The sequence below is a fragment of the Citrus sinensis genome, chromosome 9 (genome assembly GCF_022201045.2).
Source record: "Citrus sinensis cultivar Valencia sweet orange chromosome 9, DVS_A1.0, whole genome shotgun sequence".
NCBI classification, from domain to species: domain Eukaryota; kingdom Viridiplantae; phylum Streptophyta; class Magnoliopsida; order Sapindales; family Rutaceae; genus Citrus; species Citrus sinensis.
This window is the reverse complement of record NC_068564.1, coordinates 31,220,076-31,236,538: the sequence shown is the minus strand read 5'-3', so window position 1 is coordinate 31,236,538 and position 16,463 is coordinate 31,220,076. Positions and strand designations below refer to the sequence as shown.

Sequence of the window (16,463 nt, the reverse complement as noted above, 5' to 3'; positions counted from 1 at the left end):
ATAAAGGCTGAGACTCGAACGCATGCACCGAATGTTGTTGGGCGCATGAGTGGGCCAATGAACCGTCAATTTCGTTCTGATTAGTTGGTGCACATAATGACATAATTAATTTTTCAAATTATAGACACATGTACCACATGATTATTGGCGCTTCACTGTGAATATCATAGTCCTGAGCACACTCGACATGGGGTTTAAAGCAAAAATTAACGAATCCACTTTCACTCAACTCAGACACTAACGGCCCCCGAACCCTGCCGCCGCCTCACCACGGGTTATTGTCGTGCGCCGTCGACCTCCGTCAGCTTCTGTGGCCACCGTCAGTGTCGTCGTTAAGCATACAAATCGGGTACCATTTTGGTTTACTTTCTTATCTAGTTTTAATTTTGATTTTTGTTTCCTCATGGTCTAAACCCTAGCACCGTCGTCAGGCCGTCGCAAATGAAGTCGGTGGTTGGATTGGTAGTGTCAAACAAGATGCAAAAATCAGTAGTAGTGGCCGTCGACAGACTCTTCCACCACAAGGTTTACAATCGCTACGTCAAACGAACCTCCAAATTCATGGCCCACGACGAGAACAACGAATGCAACATCGGTGACCGAGTCAGTACTGTTATGCCTCTTAAGTAATGATGGGTGTTTTCACTTGTATCAGTCATTTTCCGAATCCCATTTGATATGCAATCGTTTCAACTGCTTCATTGATGGTTACCATTGTTATGGGGTTTATGTTTCGAGCCTGTGGCTTCAGGTTAGGTTGGATCCTTCTAGACCGTTAAGCAAGCATAAGCATTGGCTTGTTGCCGAAATTCTAAAGAAAGCACGTATCTATGTACCACCCTCGGCAGATAATGCTGCTGCTGCTGCTGTTTCAAATCCTGAGACTGAAGCACCTGTTTCATCATCTTAAGGTTTGACTAGAGTATGATGTGAATTTTTTTTTTAAAGTAAATTTGCTGATTCATGATCAAGAATTATATTTTGTTTAAGGCCTTGATAGATATTAATCTCCAGATACTTTAATTGAGTGAAAATTGATTTCAATAACTATTTGAATAAGATTTGCATTTTCTATTGGGTTTATCTATTTTGGTCTATAAATGAGCCTTGAAATTGAATGTATAAATTAATGTTAAAAATTGAAACATGTTTTGAAGTGATCTAAGAAATTTTGTGTTTCATGTTTGGTGAAATTATTTTCTTTTGGGTTGTAATTGCAAAGCTGTGTCTTTTTAAACTTTTACTGCTGTAATTGTTCTGGCTTGGTTTGTAGACCGGTAATATTTAGAATGGCAAGATCATGTACCCATTCAGAGCTTATCCAGTTTCAATGCAGCTCTGATGTTTTCTTCTCACTCTGATGACAGATTAAGCTTTATTGGGGACATACAGACAGTGAAAAGACCTGGACCTAGGTAGCAGTATCCAAGAATTGCTTGTAGCAATAAGACATGCGGGTTTAATGTTGCCATTTTGGAATGAGATATGCTTCTAGTTGTGTTGAATTTTTGTCAGCTTTTAGACATATGTACCTTTGACTGTTGGATGCTTAATGAAATGGAGGTATTTATATCTTGTAATTTTGTTTTAAAATTTCTTTTAAAATTATCATTGAGAGCTTGTGGAAACTGTTTGCTCTATCAGAATGTTAAAAGACTTCTGAGTTCAAATAAAGTTTGTTTATTTTCTTCCTCACACCTTCATTCCTTCAAATCACTGATCTTTAAATGTGGAGAAGCCCTTTTGTGGTGAGCACTTTACTCGCTTCGAATGTGACAGAAGATCCATCTTCCGGTGTTTGCTAAATCATATGGCTGACACTCTGTGAAACTAAAGCAGCCAGTATTGTTTCAACTTTAAAGTTTTCTGGTTTTGACAGTTTTTCTCATGCTGGAGGTACAAGTCCCTGAATGCAAGTTATTTACTTTAGGCAATGAGGTTCAATAATTACTAAGGTATTGGCTTAGTCATGGATTTGTCTTTAATTATATTTAATATCAATGCTTAAAGATTCATATATGGTAGAATCAAACGATTTGTAGAACGTGATGTTTGCTGGACATCTGAATCTGCAAAATGATTTGCAACATTCAGTTATAAATAGGCTAGCAAGAACTTAAAAGAGTTAATTACATATGCATTGAGGGATATTTGCTGTTCCCTGTTGTAGAGCAAGAACTCTATGAATAGAATATCCTTTGCAACACTTTTGGGGGGAGGATTATATAATATTTTATTTTGTTTAGGTAAAGATACGGTGGTGGGATTTGACTTTTTCTAATGGTGAAAATTGTAGATGCAGAATTGATTATCATTATCGTTTGATTTTTTACACGGTTAGTATGGAATCAATTATGGATAATTTTTAGTTAAGGAAATGTAAACACAGGCAACATGTATAATGCTTTTTGTTAAGCGAAGAAATTTCAAACAAAAAGGATTAATGGAACTCAGCTGATAGGAAAAGCTTGACATAAAAATCAGTACAATGACCTAATCTACTTGCATAAATACTGAGAGGACATAACGGTGAGGCATCGTGATGTCAGGCCCATTATGCAATATGCAATCATCAATACTCATTCTCAATTCTGCTGAACCCATACGATTTACTTAATCCTTTTGCTCTCATGACTCTCCACACCTCTTCGGCACCAAGCCAGTTACCAGACTCACTGCATACCATACTTAACAATGTGTAGTTGGCAGCGTTTTCAGGTTCAGCCTCTATAAGTTGATGTGCAAGCATTTCTGCAACTTCCAGTCTTCCATGAATCCTACATGCTGATACTAAAGAGCTTAAAATTCTGGTACTAGGTTTCATTGGCATTGTGCTCACAACCTTACAGGCATCCTCAATCTTACCTGACTTTCCGAGAAGATCAACATAGCAAGCATAATGTTCTATAGCTAATGCTATTTTCTTCTCTTTCATCACATTATTGAATAGAGTTTCTGCCTCCTTCACCAGGCCTGCATGATTGCAAGCTGATAAAATGGCAAGAACTGTAATTGCATCTGGCTCCACCCCGCTTTCTTGCATCTCAAGAAATAGTTGTAAAGCTTCTTCACCATAACCATGAAAGCCATAACCACTTATTAATGTGGTCCATGACACAAAATCTCTGGCAGCCATTTCATTGAAAATTTGATGCGAAGACGTAATGGAGCCACATTTTGAGTACATATTCATTAGTGCATTTCCTATAGAAACATCAAAATTTAAGCCAGCTTTCATAATATAGCAATGGACTCCTAGTCCATGGCTTAGAAATGATTGACGGGTGCAGGAAGAAAGGATTGCCAATAATGTAACACTATTCGGTTCAATTCTCTCCAGTCTCATTCGGCTAAATAGCTTCATAGCTTCACTCAAATCCCCACTCTGTGAATAACCTCTGATAATAGAACTCCAAATCACCACATCCTTAACTTTAGTTCTTTCGAAAATGATCCTGGCTGGATGTAATGCTTCTGTGCATTCACAATACATATGCATGAGAGCAGCTGACAGATGATGATCGAAATCAAAGCCACAACAATAAGCATATCCATGAATCGCTTTCCCATTCCGTAAATCACGCAGCTCAGCACAAGCCAGTAAAACAATTGTTAACGTCACTCGGGTAGGTTTAACCCCTTCTCTCTGCATTGCTCTAAACAAATCAATACCCGTATCATAGTTTTGACTATCAATGCAACCAGAAATCATGGCAGTCCACGAGACCTCATTTCTTATCACCATTTGTTCAAAAACACGTAAAGCTATCAGCCAATGATGGCACTTCGAGTACAAGTCTAACAATGCGGTTGAAACAAAAACTGACAACTCAAAACTTCCATCAACAATAACAAGGGCATGAATTTGCCTTCCTAATTCCAACTCTCCTATTTGTGAACAAAGCGATATGATTCCAGCAAGCAGCTCAGCTTTTAGCACAAAACCGCATAAATACATTTCTCTAAACATTTCCAATGATCTTACGTAAAATCCATTTTGAGTAAAACAATTTATGATGGAATTCCAAGAGATGGTGTCTCTGTAAGGCATTTCATCGAACAATTGGTATGCAGATTCAGGTTTCGAAAATTTCGCGTACATTGAAATGAGAGAATTGGAGATGACTGGGTCCGCATCGGAGCCTGATTTGAGAGCTGTGCAGTGAAGTTGGAGGCCAAAGTGTTGGTGGGTCTGAGCATACGCGCATGCTTTGATCACGGAAGGAAGAATGGCTGTGTTTGAATAAAGACCCGAAGGGTGCAGCTCTTGTTTGTACAGGTGAAGTGTCTGCTCATAAAAATGTTTAGATACCATTTCTTTGACTTCATTTTGGATGGCTGATATGGGCTTTGTGGAGCTTGCAGTCGTTGCCAACCTTCTGATTAAATGGGTCATGTGATTCTTGGCAATCTTGATTTCATGCCTTTTAACATTTATATATGAATGTAAGGGTAAATTTTTTTTTTGACATCCGATAAAAAAGTAAGGGTAAATTTAGAATGTTCTGCGTTTACCCTAATGTTATTTGCATTGCAAGTAACATGACACTGAGGATCATAAATGAACACTCAAGAGAAGAAACGTTTCACAATAAAACAAATTCATTCAATTTATTAATTTCAATTTTATGTATCATGTGCAAATATCATGTGTAAGTAGTAGTTTCTGGCTTTATATCACAATAAAACTTACCACAATAATTTCTTTATCTTATTAAAAAAGGGGAAAAAAAAAAAAGAAAGAACACAAAAACATGAGACATGTTGCCATTTCATCTGTTATTATGTCTTTGTTATTTCATTTCTTAGGAGGCAAGGCACCTGAAACGTTACTGTTATTATTCCTCCTCAAATAACTTCTAAACCCACATCTGGGAATAATGCACCGGAAACCTCGAGGCAGCCGAGGACTCTGCTCTTCTAGGCCGTAATACGACGATGAAGAGGATGAAGACGATAACAACTCAGCTCTCCTTCCAGTTCTTTGTACAGCTTTAATCACAACTCGGCGATCCATGTATCCCAATACTGTTATCTTGTTCGATACCGTGTCTATCTCCACACATTTCACACCTGTATACGAACAAATGTACAGCGAGCATTAAACACACGAGACCCTTAGCTTAATTATATGATCTTTTAGGTAATTCAAGCCATTACCTGTAATTCGGCACAAGGCTTGGCGCACGGCTTTCTCACAGGCCTTGCAATGCAACCGTACCTTCAACTGGACAACCTGTAACATAAGAACCCCAAGATTAATTTCAAAGCAGTTGTCGTTACCGTGGATGCATATACAGCAGATTAGAGTAAACTAATGAAAGGAAACCAGTGTGGTGACCGTACGACCTCCATGGCATGGTTGGTTTATTGAAAGAATGAAGAAGAAACACAAATTCTGCTTGCTTGTTAATATATGTTCTAACAATGGGTTCAGAACTGGCGATCAAATTAATGATGAGTTATTGGCTAATGCTTAGGCGCAGGTTAAAGAGCAATTGAGTGAATGAAATGATTGCTCATCATCATCATAGCTTATCATTGCACAGTAACATGCGCACGGCCATTAAAGTGCTCACATTAATTACTGGAATAATTAGTACTTAGTTTAGGTAACATGATAAAATAAATTAAAATATAAAAAATCCACGTGGGTGTATATATTATGATGAATGTGATCACTAATTACTAATTTTTTAATGTTTTATTTTTTGAATAATTTGTAAAAATACAATAATTAACACGTGTACAGCTTTACACATTTAATCAGGAGACTCCTCCATCGAGGGAATGCGTATGGGTGAAGGCACGGCAGCATGTAATCATGCAAAAAGAGGTTGCCACTTGCTACAATATTCTCCATCACGCATAATTTGGCTCAACAACACACGTTCTCTCTTTTCATTTTATTTTTATAGGTGGAATGGATCAGCATATTCGAACATACAATTCAAAGTAGCTTGTATTTTAAAACATATCCAAATCTCTTTGAGAATCAATTATTTTTTTTTTTTTGGCAATTTTACAATTTTACCTTTTGTGGTTATTTGATATTAGAAATATGAATACCTATAATTATTTAATTAATTGAATTATTTTTAATTTTAATTAATTAAAAAATTAAGAAAAAAAGGAAAATTGTTGGCACTCAGGTAGGTTTAGATAAGTTTTAAAACATTAGGAGGTTTTCAATTAGTTTTGTCAAACAAGAGGAGGATTTTGCTTGGAGTAAAATTGCAAGGATAATATAGATTTTTCATTAAATTACTATGAGTAAAATTGCTTTAATTTTTGAGTTACAAATTAGAATTTTTAGACAACAACATCAAATTGAGCCTTAATAATGGATTTTTCATCAAACCGTTGTAAACCAAATCATTAATTTTATGTTAGATTTCATTGTTGATTCGATCAAACAGAGCCGAAATGGTATAATAATAAACTCTCACAACTATAGGAGAGACTTGAACTCTTTATTTTAGAGTTAAAGGGAGGAGGTGTTGACCAAACTTTTATTAGCTTAGAGGTGAACTGTAATGGAAAAGGGCAAGGGCATCGTCATCTATAAGAATTTGGAAAATAAAATTAACATGCGAATGTTATGTACTAAATTATAATAGAAGTTAACCAAATGGTTGTGGCTCAGTTGGCAGCGCAGGCTGAGTTTGTGGGAAGAGCTCTCGGGTTCGATCCCCATTAAACACACTATTTAGGAGGGGTAAAGAGCTTTAATTGTGACTACACCCCGAATCCGGATTAGTCGAGGCTCAATGCGGTCGCGGGACACCGGATGGTTTACAACCAAAAAAAAAATTATAATAGAAGTTGAAAAACATCCCTAAATTAATTAGTATATTCCCAATATCTGTAGTTTTTTTTTTGTATCCTAGCTTAGTATCTCTAAAAATCGTACAAGCTTAGTTATAATTTTGTTATAATTTATCTTTCCTCATGGATATAAGTATAACGAATCACAATTGCCTTCTTGAGTTTAATATTTAATTCAAGAATATATTTTTTCAACCCATCTCTAAATTTATTGTCGTTCCAATATTTGAAAATGTTAACTTATGATCTACTTTCTTTCTTTAATTTTTCAACTAATATATATTTTTTAATTTTTTTATTATGGTGTAATTTGGATGGGGATGAGAAACCTTCTCCATTAAACACCCAACATTTATCTTATCATAACTTGAACTTGAGTAATAGTGGGCACAATGGGCATTCACATTTTTACAGCTGAGCTACACCCAAGGGACAGCCAGGTAATATTTTATTTTATACTTTCAAAAGTCAATAATAAATAATTTTTATTCCTTAAAAGGACATTGGACTGAATTATTATTTTTAAAGAAAAACTTTTTTTGGGTTTGCATCTAATTGTTATTTCATTATTTGACAAGATACTTTCATAGATTATGAGTCAGTTTATTGAAAGATGATTATGAACATATTAACATATTTTCTTCTTTTAAAGTGTCTTGTTTTTTAATGACGTTAATAAATTGTTATTTAAAATAAATTCGTATAAGCTGAAATAAATTTATATTAATTTTTCTTTTTTCTTTTTTTATATTTTTCACGCGACTGACTGCTGCGACCAAAGTTTCCAGCTTCGGCCCGCTGACTGGCCCCTTCTCTTCCATGTTTAGTAGTTGGAAGCCTCAATGTCTAACCAAGAATTTTGAAAAACACACAAGTTCCATTGTTCTACAAACCCGCCGATCATACGCTTTCATGCACAAAAACAACGCTGCCCTTGATGTCGCAGGTGGTTTACTTTGACGTAACTTCTTACCATTACTTTATTATTTTTCTCTCCCACTATAAATTCCCACCTCTTGCATGCTTTTGTACGTAAATCATGCATTCGCCCTCCTCATTTCTTTTTCCTTGATAAGTAAATTTCCATGGCAAGAGAGCATAAGCTGCTTTCCCCGGAGATCGTGAACCGGGGTGTCGAGAACTCTGGCCCATACGCCGGTTCCTTGAGTTTCTCCGTCAGGGTCCAGCGTCGTCTCCCGGATTTCCTTAACTCCGTCAACTTGAACTATGTGAGGCTTGGATATGGCTATCTTCTTAGCCATGGTGTTTATCTCATACCTGCACCGATTCTCATCGTCATCTTCGGTGCTCAGATTGGGAAGCTCACATTCAGTGATTTGCTTCCCACATTTGATACCACTGACGCCGTTTTCCTGTTCGGATTACTCGGAATACTTGCATATATTTACCTCGAGACAACACCCTGTTGGATTTATCTAGTCGATTTTGCTTGTTATCGTCCTCCAAACGAGCTTAAGGTAACATTTGTTCAATTCTAATGTGTGCGAGATTCGAACCTAAACGTTACTTAGTAGAACATAACAGTTTGTTTAACTTTTCATGCAACATATATTCATGATAGATTTCAAAGAAGGAATTCATAGAGCAAGCAAGAGAATCAGGCAACTTCAATGATGCTTCCTTGGAATTCAAGCAAAGGATCATCAAGAACTCCGGTCTAGGAGACGAAACTTACCTGCCCAGAGCAGTTTTTTGCCCTGGTTACAGACCAAATTTGAAAGATGGCAGAGAAGAGGCGGCGATGGTGCTTTTTGGAGCTATTGATGACCTTCTAGCGGCCACAAAAATCCGGCCGAAGGACATCAGAGTCCTGGTCGTAAACTGTGGTGTGTTAAACACAACACCCTCACTGTCAGCGATGGTAATAAACCATTACAAACTTCGACATAATATTAATAGCTTCAATCTTGGTGGCATGGGTTGTTCAGCTGGAATTATAGCTATTGATTTGGCAAAAGATCTGTTGAATGCTTATCCTGGATCTTATGCATTAGTAGTTAGCACAGAAGTTGTGAGCAATACATGGTATGGTGGCAATGAGGTTGACATGCTTCTGCCTAATTGCTTCTTCCGAATGGGGGCTGCCGCAGTGTTGCTCTCAAGTTGCCGCCTCGATAAATGGCGGTCCAAGTATGAATTCAAGCAGGTATTTTACTTTTGTGTTTCCAGTGACAGACATATCACATCACCAGTAAATCTATTCAACAAATTATATATTCATCTATAGTAACGAATCTACTAGCATATAGGAAAAGAAAAAAGGAAAAAAAAACATAAAAATACTATTGGATTGAAGACCTTTAATGCTCTTACACAGCTGGTTCGAACTCACAAAGGAATGGACAATAGAAGCTTCAAATGCATGCATCTGAAAGAAGATGCAGAGGGGAGGCAAGGGCTTTCAGTGAGCAAGGAGATGATAGAGGTTGGAGGCCATGCACTCAAGGCCAACATCACAACTCTTGGTCCTCTTGTTCTGCCTGTCTCAGAACAAGTTCATTTCTTCACCAACTTGCTCTTAAAGAAGAAAACAAAGCCTTACATACCAGACTACAAGCAGGCTTTTGAGCACATATGCATATTGGCAACCAGCAAAAAAGTGCTTGATGAAATTCATCAGAACTTGGAGCTAACAGAAGAGCTCATGGAAGCATCAAGAAAGACATTGGAACGGTTTGGAAACACATCGAGCAGCAGTGTGTGGTATGAACTGGCTTACTTGGAAGCAAATGCAAGGGTAAAGAGAGGTGACAGAATTTGGCAAACAGCATTTGGTTCAGGAGTTAAGTGTAACATTGTCGTTTGGAAGGCTTTGAGAAATGTAGAAAAGCCAGAGCGGAGCCCGTGGCTTGAAAGCTCTGAATGAAGGGGAAGAGCAAAAATGTAGAACCAGCAGTTGTGACTGAAAGTATGTGCTTAATAATAATGACATCTTTAACCTGACTTCAGCATCTGGATTCTTTTAAGAAAAATATGTGCAATTCTGAAAAACTACACCTAAGTAGCTTTTGAGGGGGGGGGAGAATACGAATACGAACAACAAAGAAAGACTATATATTTAAGGAAAGAATATCATAAGTCAATCGAATATGAGAACATCAGAAATATCCAATATCATTTCAGCCCACACAATCTCTATCCTACCTGGTTAGGCCTTGATTCACAAAGTTCATGGTACACATCAAAAAAAAAAAAAATCAAAGTAGAACAATCATGATTACTTAAATAAAGCCTTGCCAATTGCAAAATTAGATTTCGTTTGAGCCATTTATCAATCATTTCAACTACTTCTGCATTACCATTATCCTACAAAGCAAATGAATGTAATCATGGAAAAATGATTCTTCGTGATTAAGAAGCCTCAGAATTCACAGAATTATTAGCACAAAGAGAAAAAGGCCCACAACCAACCTTAGTGACCCAATTCTCCTCTCAGCACCTCCATAGTATGGCTCCATTGTAATCTGAAATATGCAACTTCCAACTGATGGATCCGCTTTAGTGATCATTGAAAGATTTGGAAATTTACAGGCGGTGTCAAGCTGATTATTTTTCTGATAGTAGCTGTTAAATGCATATGAAATGTTTCCCCTAGCATCCAGATTGCCACATGATGTCCCATAACCAAGGCTAGTGCAGTCAGCAAGTCCACAGGCATAGCTCACACTTGGTGCCACTTGAGGATCGTCAAGTCTGGCTGAAGGCTTCATCACACACCACTTCTTCTGCAAGTAATGAACACTTCTTGCTGGAACCAAAGACCCCGAGTTTGTGGTGCCAAGATTGATTTGGTATTTAGGTCTTCCATCATAAGTAAATATTCCCCAATGTCGTTCAAAATTTCCAGGATCAACACTTTTAGCATCCTCATCAATCAAACTGAACAAATAGGCGTCAATTGGCCCAGGTCTCATTGGGGTTCCTTTCCCACCTGAAATATGGGACATGAAACCTTGGTTGAAACGCCGAGCATACTCATTGTTGGCATTTCTGTCTCCATCAGTCGGCCACCCAATCTCTCCAATTATAATAGGCAAGTTTCCGTACCCATTTTTTTGAAGGGCACGCACAAGAGTGTCATGATTTGCATCAAACATATTGTAGTATGTTGCCCCACCATCATTTATAGGCGACGAGTTACCATCAAAGAAAGCATACTCAACCGGGAAGTTGGAATCACTGTAAAGGCTTATGAAGGGGTAGATGTTGACAGTAAATGGACCACCATTGTCGCTCAAAAACTTGACAATAGCAAGCATGAGATCATGAATATCAGCTCGGAAATCACCACCAGATGGAACTCCAGATGCACTCTCATAGACATCAGCATTGAGGGGCACAGTGACCTTCACTTGGTTGCTAAGCCCAGCCTTTATCAGGGCAGCCTGGACATTCCGAAGAGCAGGGAAGGTTGTTCTGAGGAAGCTTCCATTATAAGTTTCCAAGAAAGGTTCGTTCCCAACTGCAACATACCTGCACATATTTAAGGTGAGATACTGAAGAATTTGTAAAGCTTATACATGTCAAATTATGCACCAATATTGACACCAAGGCGTATGGCAGGCGACTGAATACGAGGATTAGATAAGCAAATGATCAAAGGTTAAACAGAAGGAAAGTTTTAGATAAGCACATGACAAATGTCACACAAATCCAACAAAAAACCTTTTGTCTATAAAACATGGTCCATACACATTTTTAATGCAAGAACTCCTAAAGAACAATGCTGATGCACAAAAGCTGATTGGAAGACATTTACGTGAAAATGTTAACACTCATGTTCAGGCTAATTACCAGTCAGGAGAGGTTGAATATTGTTCTGACAAAGACAGGCTCAAAAGCATCTGCAAATTGCATGGTACAAGTTGAGAAACTCACATACATCATATATTCAGCTTCACATTCTCTCTCATTTTTTAATAGGAGTTATACAGATTAGCGGTGTCAAGGCTAATTGCACTAACCTTTTGCACTGTAATAAATAATGTCTTAATATCACTTTGCAACAAACATCTGCCTTAAATGCGCAAAATCCTAAAGGAAATGTTATTCAAAAGCTAGAGAAACCCTAGAAACTCATCGATGAATTGTTGAATGGAGCAGATTTACAAACACTCTCAGACAGTCATAAAGAACAAAAGAAGAAGCATTGCAGCAAATTATGAACCATAGTATATGAACCAAAACTAGAAAAATTTTAATCCTATGCATAAACGGCGAGTTTTATAATTGAGATGTGATGATAGTGTTCTCATTATTAATCATAAATGATGTCAAATGTAGTGCTATATGAATAAAGGATATATAAAAGTGAATGCAAAAACTTGAACGTAAAGGTAACTTGTTTTAGCTTTAAAGAGGATCCTCTTGGTGCTAACATGCGGACGTTCGCATGTAATTAAAATGCGAATGGAGCTAAAAAACAAGAAAAACACACATTACAATGCACTGCTTTTGTCTTTTAGTGAACTAAAGTTTGTTTTCTTTTGGCTTTTAGCTCCATCTGCATGAATTTTTCGTGCAAACACCGAAGCATATGAGCATTTTCCTAAAGGATGATAAAATCCACAATAAGCAATTTTACGACATCAAACTTTATACACATTTATAAAAGACCATGAAGAGAGTCTTACATGGCTCGATCCTACCATCTCAGCATACTTAAGTGGTGGGATAAGCCAACCTGAGCTTGAACAGTGTGGAAGAGTGAACTCACACTTATCATTAATTTAAATTTCAAATTTTGATTATCTAAGACTCACCACCTGATTAATACAGAAAAATTTAGGTAAGACACTCCTATGCTGATGTGGTGGGACCATTCAACCAAAGTTTGCAATGTGAGGAGAGAGAAAACTTTTTAATTTTAAAATGATAATACCCACCCATCGCTGAAAAGCAATGATAATACCGACCAAAGTTTCCTACAATTAACAACAAGTGCGAAATTGTTCTCCACACTTGTTGAACTCTCTTTCGCTAGTCCAACCACCTCAGCATGCTAAAGTGATAAGACCAGTCATGAGAGAATTTCTCTCAAGACCGTAAATTTAAATAATGTTGAATGTAGAGGTATAGAAATGGAGATAAAGATTTCATCTAAATGTTTGAAATTTCTACCAACGAAAATTAACCAAATGGCTTTAATCTTATTCCACATAATATACACATACATAAGCCCATAGGCTGACTGTTAAGGACAAAGTAAACTTGTCTTTGATCCGACATAAATAAGATTAACATTACGGCAAATTCCTTCATAGGTATTAATACCCAATAGTACTTGTTTTAGCGGATATTAATAGGTGGGATAGGTACAAGATAAAAATACAATACTCAAGATGAGAATTGAGAAGGAGTGAGGTTTTATATTTCCTCAGACCTGAAAGCAATACCTGCCTTCTCTATATGTACATTCATATAGTACTGAATGTATAAGGTTATTATTTTCTCCAATACCTAAACTCATCCTTATTTATTATTTTCCCCAATACCCAAACTCATACCATCTCCTTCAATGATATTTTACCCTAAAAATGCCCTGACCTTAAAAAAAGAGATTATACCATCTTTTACCTTCACCAAGATACTGACTCATTGTTAAACTGGTTTGTGAGACCCCTCTATGTAAACCAATATCATAGTGAGAGTAAAAGGCAGAACTAGAAGAAACAAGATTTCTTTTGGTAGATGCATTAAATACAACATCAAGTGATATAAAATAAAGGAGACCGGTATAGATCCAAGTATAGGGAAAATATAACCTCACACACTCCACAATTTAGATCTCAAATACTAGCCTCTTCATTTTATCTAAGATACACCTGATACCCTCTTCTAGTCAACTTCAAGGAAACAAGATGAGGCAGCTAGAAAGGCCAAGTAAAAAGTAACAGCTAAATCAACTTCAACCATGAGAATAGTGTGCTTATAGCCAGCAAAAGATCAAACTTGTATCCAATGGTAGAGCTTACTTTCTTTGCCATCGGCTAACTTAAAGAGGGCATACAAATGCCCCTGATAATCCATTATTTTTTTGTAACACCAGAAAGAGAATTAAAAAGATTGAGAAGAATTTCTCTCACACGTTCTCTTATAATTCTCTGCCAAATGATTGATTTCTATTGATCATGACCAAAACCTGCAAGCTCTCCTAATACCAAACAAAAAAATAAGATACAAGGCAGAATTCACCAAATAACAATGTTATACAGAGCACAAATCATTTTCACATCCATTTCTTCCGATTCCCATATGAACTATAGGCAAATGTAGCATAAAGTAATCAAACTAGGAAAAATCAAAAGAAGAAAATGGAGCAATTACAAAACTATAACTGATGCATGCTTTCATTTTTTAATCAAATAAAAGAACTCAGTAGACAGACCAACATCATTTGACTATGCTCATAAAGTTACTTAGCATGATTTTACTACCATTGTCTCAAACTTGTACATTGATGGAGTAGTTAGATAAACACCAACTTAACAACTTTTTCTTTTTCCCTTACCTGACACCCAGGCCACTCCTTCCCCAAGAGTAAATATAAATGAAATTTATGCTGAGGGGGGAATTCAATATAAAAGTCTGAGAGTTATAGGGAAGTAGGTATCCCCTCAAAGACAAATTAACATTTGAACAAAAGGATACCATTCAAGTACAACCAGGGAAAAGTCAGAATAATTAATTAAGAGAATACAGGCAACAAGAACAAAGGTAGTGTCCTATCCCTGAAACAGGCTAATAATACTTCTATGAAGGTAGCAAACATTAAACCCTCACTTCCATTCATACGTAGTTGAACAACAACCAAATCAAATTTACAAGAATCAATATCACAATAAAACATTGCATGCTTACGAGGCTAAAATGTAAGTCAGCAAATGCTACAGCAAAAAAATTAGAAAGGTCCTATATGCATATTTATGCTTAGTAAATAATTAGAATCAACAAATTTCTTATAATAAAGGGAAAAAAAATCAATAGAGTCAACAAATACTTGCAACTTATCAACAAAACCATAACAATAAAGCTTATCATTTTCACTTTTCAATGACTTGAAAATGAAATTTAAGTAATATAGTGAAAGAAAATGAAAAGAAAAGTAAATAAAGAAACAAATAAACAAACCTGATGTTGACATTATTTTTTCTGATGTGTTGGGAGACATTTTGGGAAACCCATTTTTCAGCAGTCTTCATGCTGCTGGCCAGAGAAGCAAGCATGTCATTTGGAATGCCAACCATGACCTCTATCCCAGACTTACCCAAAGCTCTTAGTGTCCCATAATCTGCATCAAAAAGCTTTGCTTTTTGGAACCCATTATCCCTCAGTAGATTCACTACAGTTTCTGGAGGCAGAGGATGGCTTGCTTGTGTGCCCCAGTTGGCACCAAGGCCACTCACCCCACAAATCATTGCACACAAAGAAAGGAACTTAATGCTCGCATAAACTGAAAAACTAGCCATTATTTCTTCTTTGAATTTGATGGCTAGTAGCTAGCCAGCTTCCGTGCACCAAAAAAACCCAACCCCAAAAGATTAAAAAAAAGAATCCCAGAATTAAGCAACAAGAGTTGATGTCCAAATCTAGCTATGAGAGTGAAGAGCTGATCTGGAGGAATATTGGTGGAACAAATGGAATCTTGTGGTGTTAGAGGAATGAAAATGGAATCCTGGCCGTGTTTTGAAAGGTGCTAGGAAAAATTTATTGCATGGGTAGGAATGATTATGCAAACTGAGTGATAATGTAAAACAAGAAACAGAAATAAAAATGCAGAAGCTGAAGAATCGGAAAATACAGCTAAAAACAGCAAGAAAAATACTAGAAAAGATTCTTTTGAAATTAATTGGTGTATCAAAAGAAGAAATGAAAATTCTTGGAGTTAGTGAAGTGGTTGTGCAGAGTTAATGAGTTACTAGATTGAAGTGTTAGTAAATAAGGTAGAGACTAGGAAGTAATGGGCACTTGGAAAGTAAAATAGAAAGAGAAGAGGGATAATGATGTGCAACAGTGCAACTTAAGGATCCTGTTGAGGTGAAAGAGATGAGTTCAAGAATCAATCCATCTTTTTCAATGAAGGGTAAAGCAAAGCTAACACTCGGACACAGAGAGATGAGAGAGAGACACAGGCCAGGTAAAGCTGAGTGAAAAAGGTGGTCTTTGGGTACGGTGTCATTGGTTATTTCTGGAAACTAAAAATGAATAAAGCAACCAAGTGGGCTGTTTGTACATGTTTCGGAAGAATCTCTTAAAGATGGCATAATGCAGCTGCTTAGTATTAGTTGAAAGCAGTTTTTAAGTCTAATAGTAAGGAGAAAACATTTCAGGGTACGATAGTTCTATTTGGAAAAAAAAAGGAGAAATAATATTAAAAACACGAGAACATCAACTTTAAGAAACCTAAATAGTTTGGTATTGTGTTCGGAGAGTTATAATTAAATATAATCAGTAAATCTTATAATTTGGTAAATTAGGTTTATACCACACTTTTGCAATAAAAATTTATAATATACTTATTATTTTTATTAAAATTATTTAAAACTCATATTTAGTACCAACAAAAACTTAAATTAGTTTTTTTTAACTGATTAAGCATCAAGTTACAGTATTAC

General features: G+C 36.5%; 5 protein-coding genes across 6 annotated transcripts; 2 read left to right on the top strand and 3 right to left on the bottom strand.

Annotated features, from left to right (window-relative positions):
• The first annotated feature begins 180 nt into the window (after positions 1-180).
• On the top strand, positions 181-1,695 carry LOC102628418 (uncharacterized). Its single transcript, XM_006474291.4, has 4 exons — positions 181-349; positions 432-603; positions 752-911; positions 1,368-1,695. Exons 2-3 carry the CDS (start codon positions 442-444, stop codon positions 908-910), a joined length of 321 nt encoding a protein of 106 aa, XP_006474354.1. The 5' UTR covers positions 181-349; positions 432-441; the 3' UTR covers position 911; positions 1,368-1,695.
• A 729-nt stretch (positions 1,696-2,424) lies between these two features.
• On the bottom strand, positions 2,425-4,487 carry LOC107176424 (pentatricopeptide repeat-containing protein At4g31070, mitochondrial). The gene has a single exon (XM_015528935.3). The coding sequence runs from the start codon at positions 4,394-4,396 to the stop codon at positions 2,573-2,575; it is 1,824 nt and encodes a 607-aa protein (XP_015384421.1). The 5' UTR covers positions 4,397-4,487; the 3' UTR covers positions 2,425-2,572.
• A 119-nt stretch (positions 4,488-4,606) lies between these two features.
• On the bottom strand, positions 4,607-5,502 carry LOC102628901 (heavy metal-associated isoprenylated plant protein 28-like). The gene is made up of 3 exons (XM_006474293.4): positions 5,350-5,502; positions 5,161-5,236; positions 4,607-5,073 (listed from the first exon to the last, which is right to left on the bottom strand). The coding sequence occupies exons 1-3, from the start codon at positions 5,353-5,355 to the stop codon at positions 4,799-4,801; spliced, it is 357 nt and encodes a 118-aa protein (XP_006474356.1). The 5' UTR covers positions 5,356-5,502; the 3' UTR covers positions 4,607-4,798.
• Positions 5,503-7,528: 2,026 nt separating this feature from the next.
• Positions 7,529-9,792, top strand: LOC102616191 (3-ketoacyl-CoA synthase 15-like). The gene is made up of 3 exons (XM_006474592.4): positions 7,529-8,306; positions 8,411-8,995; positions 9,167-9,792. The coding sequence occupies exons 1-3, from the start codon at positions 7,914-7,916 to the stop codon at positions 9,713-9,715; spliced, it is 1,527 nt and encodes a 508-aa protein (XP_006474655.2). The 5' UTR covers positions 7,529-7,913; the 3' UTR covers positions 9,716-9,792.
• Positions 9,793-10,066: 274 nt separating this feature from the next.
• Positions 10,067-16,167, bottom strand: LOC102629166 (glucan endo-1,3-beta-glucosidase 6). 2 transcript variants are annotated; one of them, XM_006474294.4, is made up of 2 exons: positions 14,980-16,167; positions 10,067-11,322 (listed from the first exon to the last, which is right to left on the bottom strand). In XM_006474294.4, the coding sequence occupies exons 1-2, from the start codon at positions 15,315-15,317 to the stop codon at positions 10,218-10,220; spliced, it is 1,443 nt and encodes a 480-aa protein (XP_006474357.1). In that variant the 5' UTR covers positions 15,318-16,167; the 3' UTR covers positions 10,067-10,217. The 2 variants fall into 2 exon arrangements, with proteins under 2 accessions (XP_006474357.1, XP_006474358.1); XM_006474295.4 differs by lacking the exon at positions 14,980-16,167 and adding an exon at positions 11,644-12,183.
• Positions 16,168-16,463: the final 296 nt, after the last annotated feature.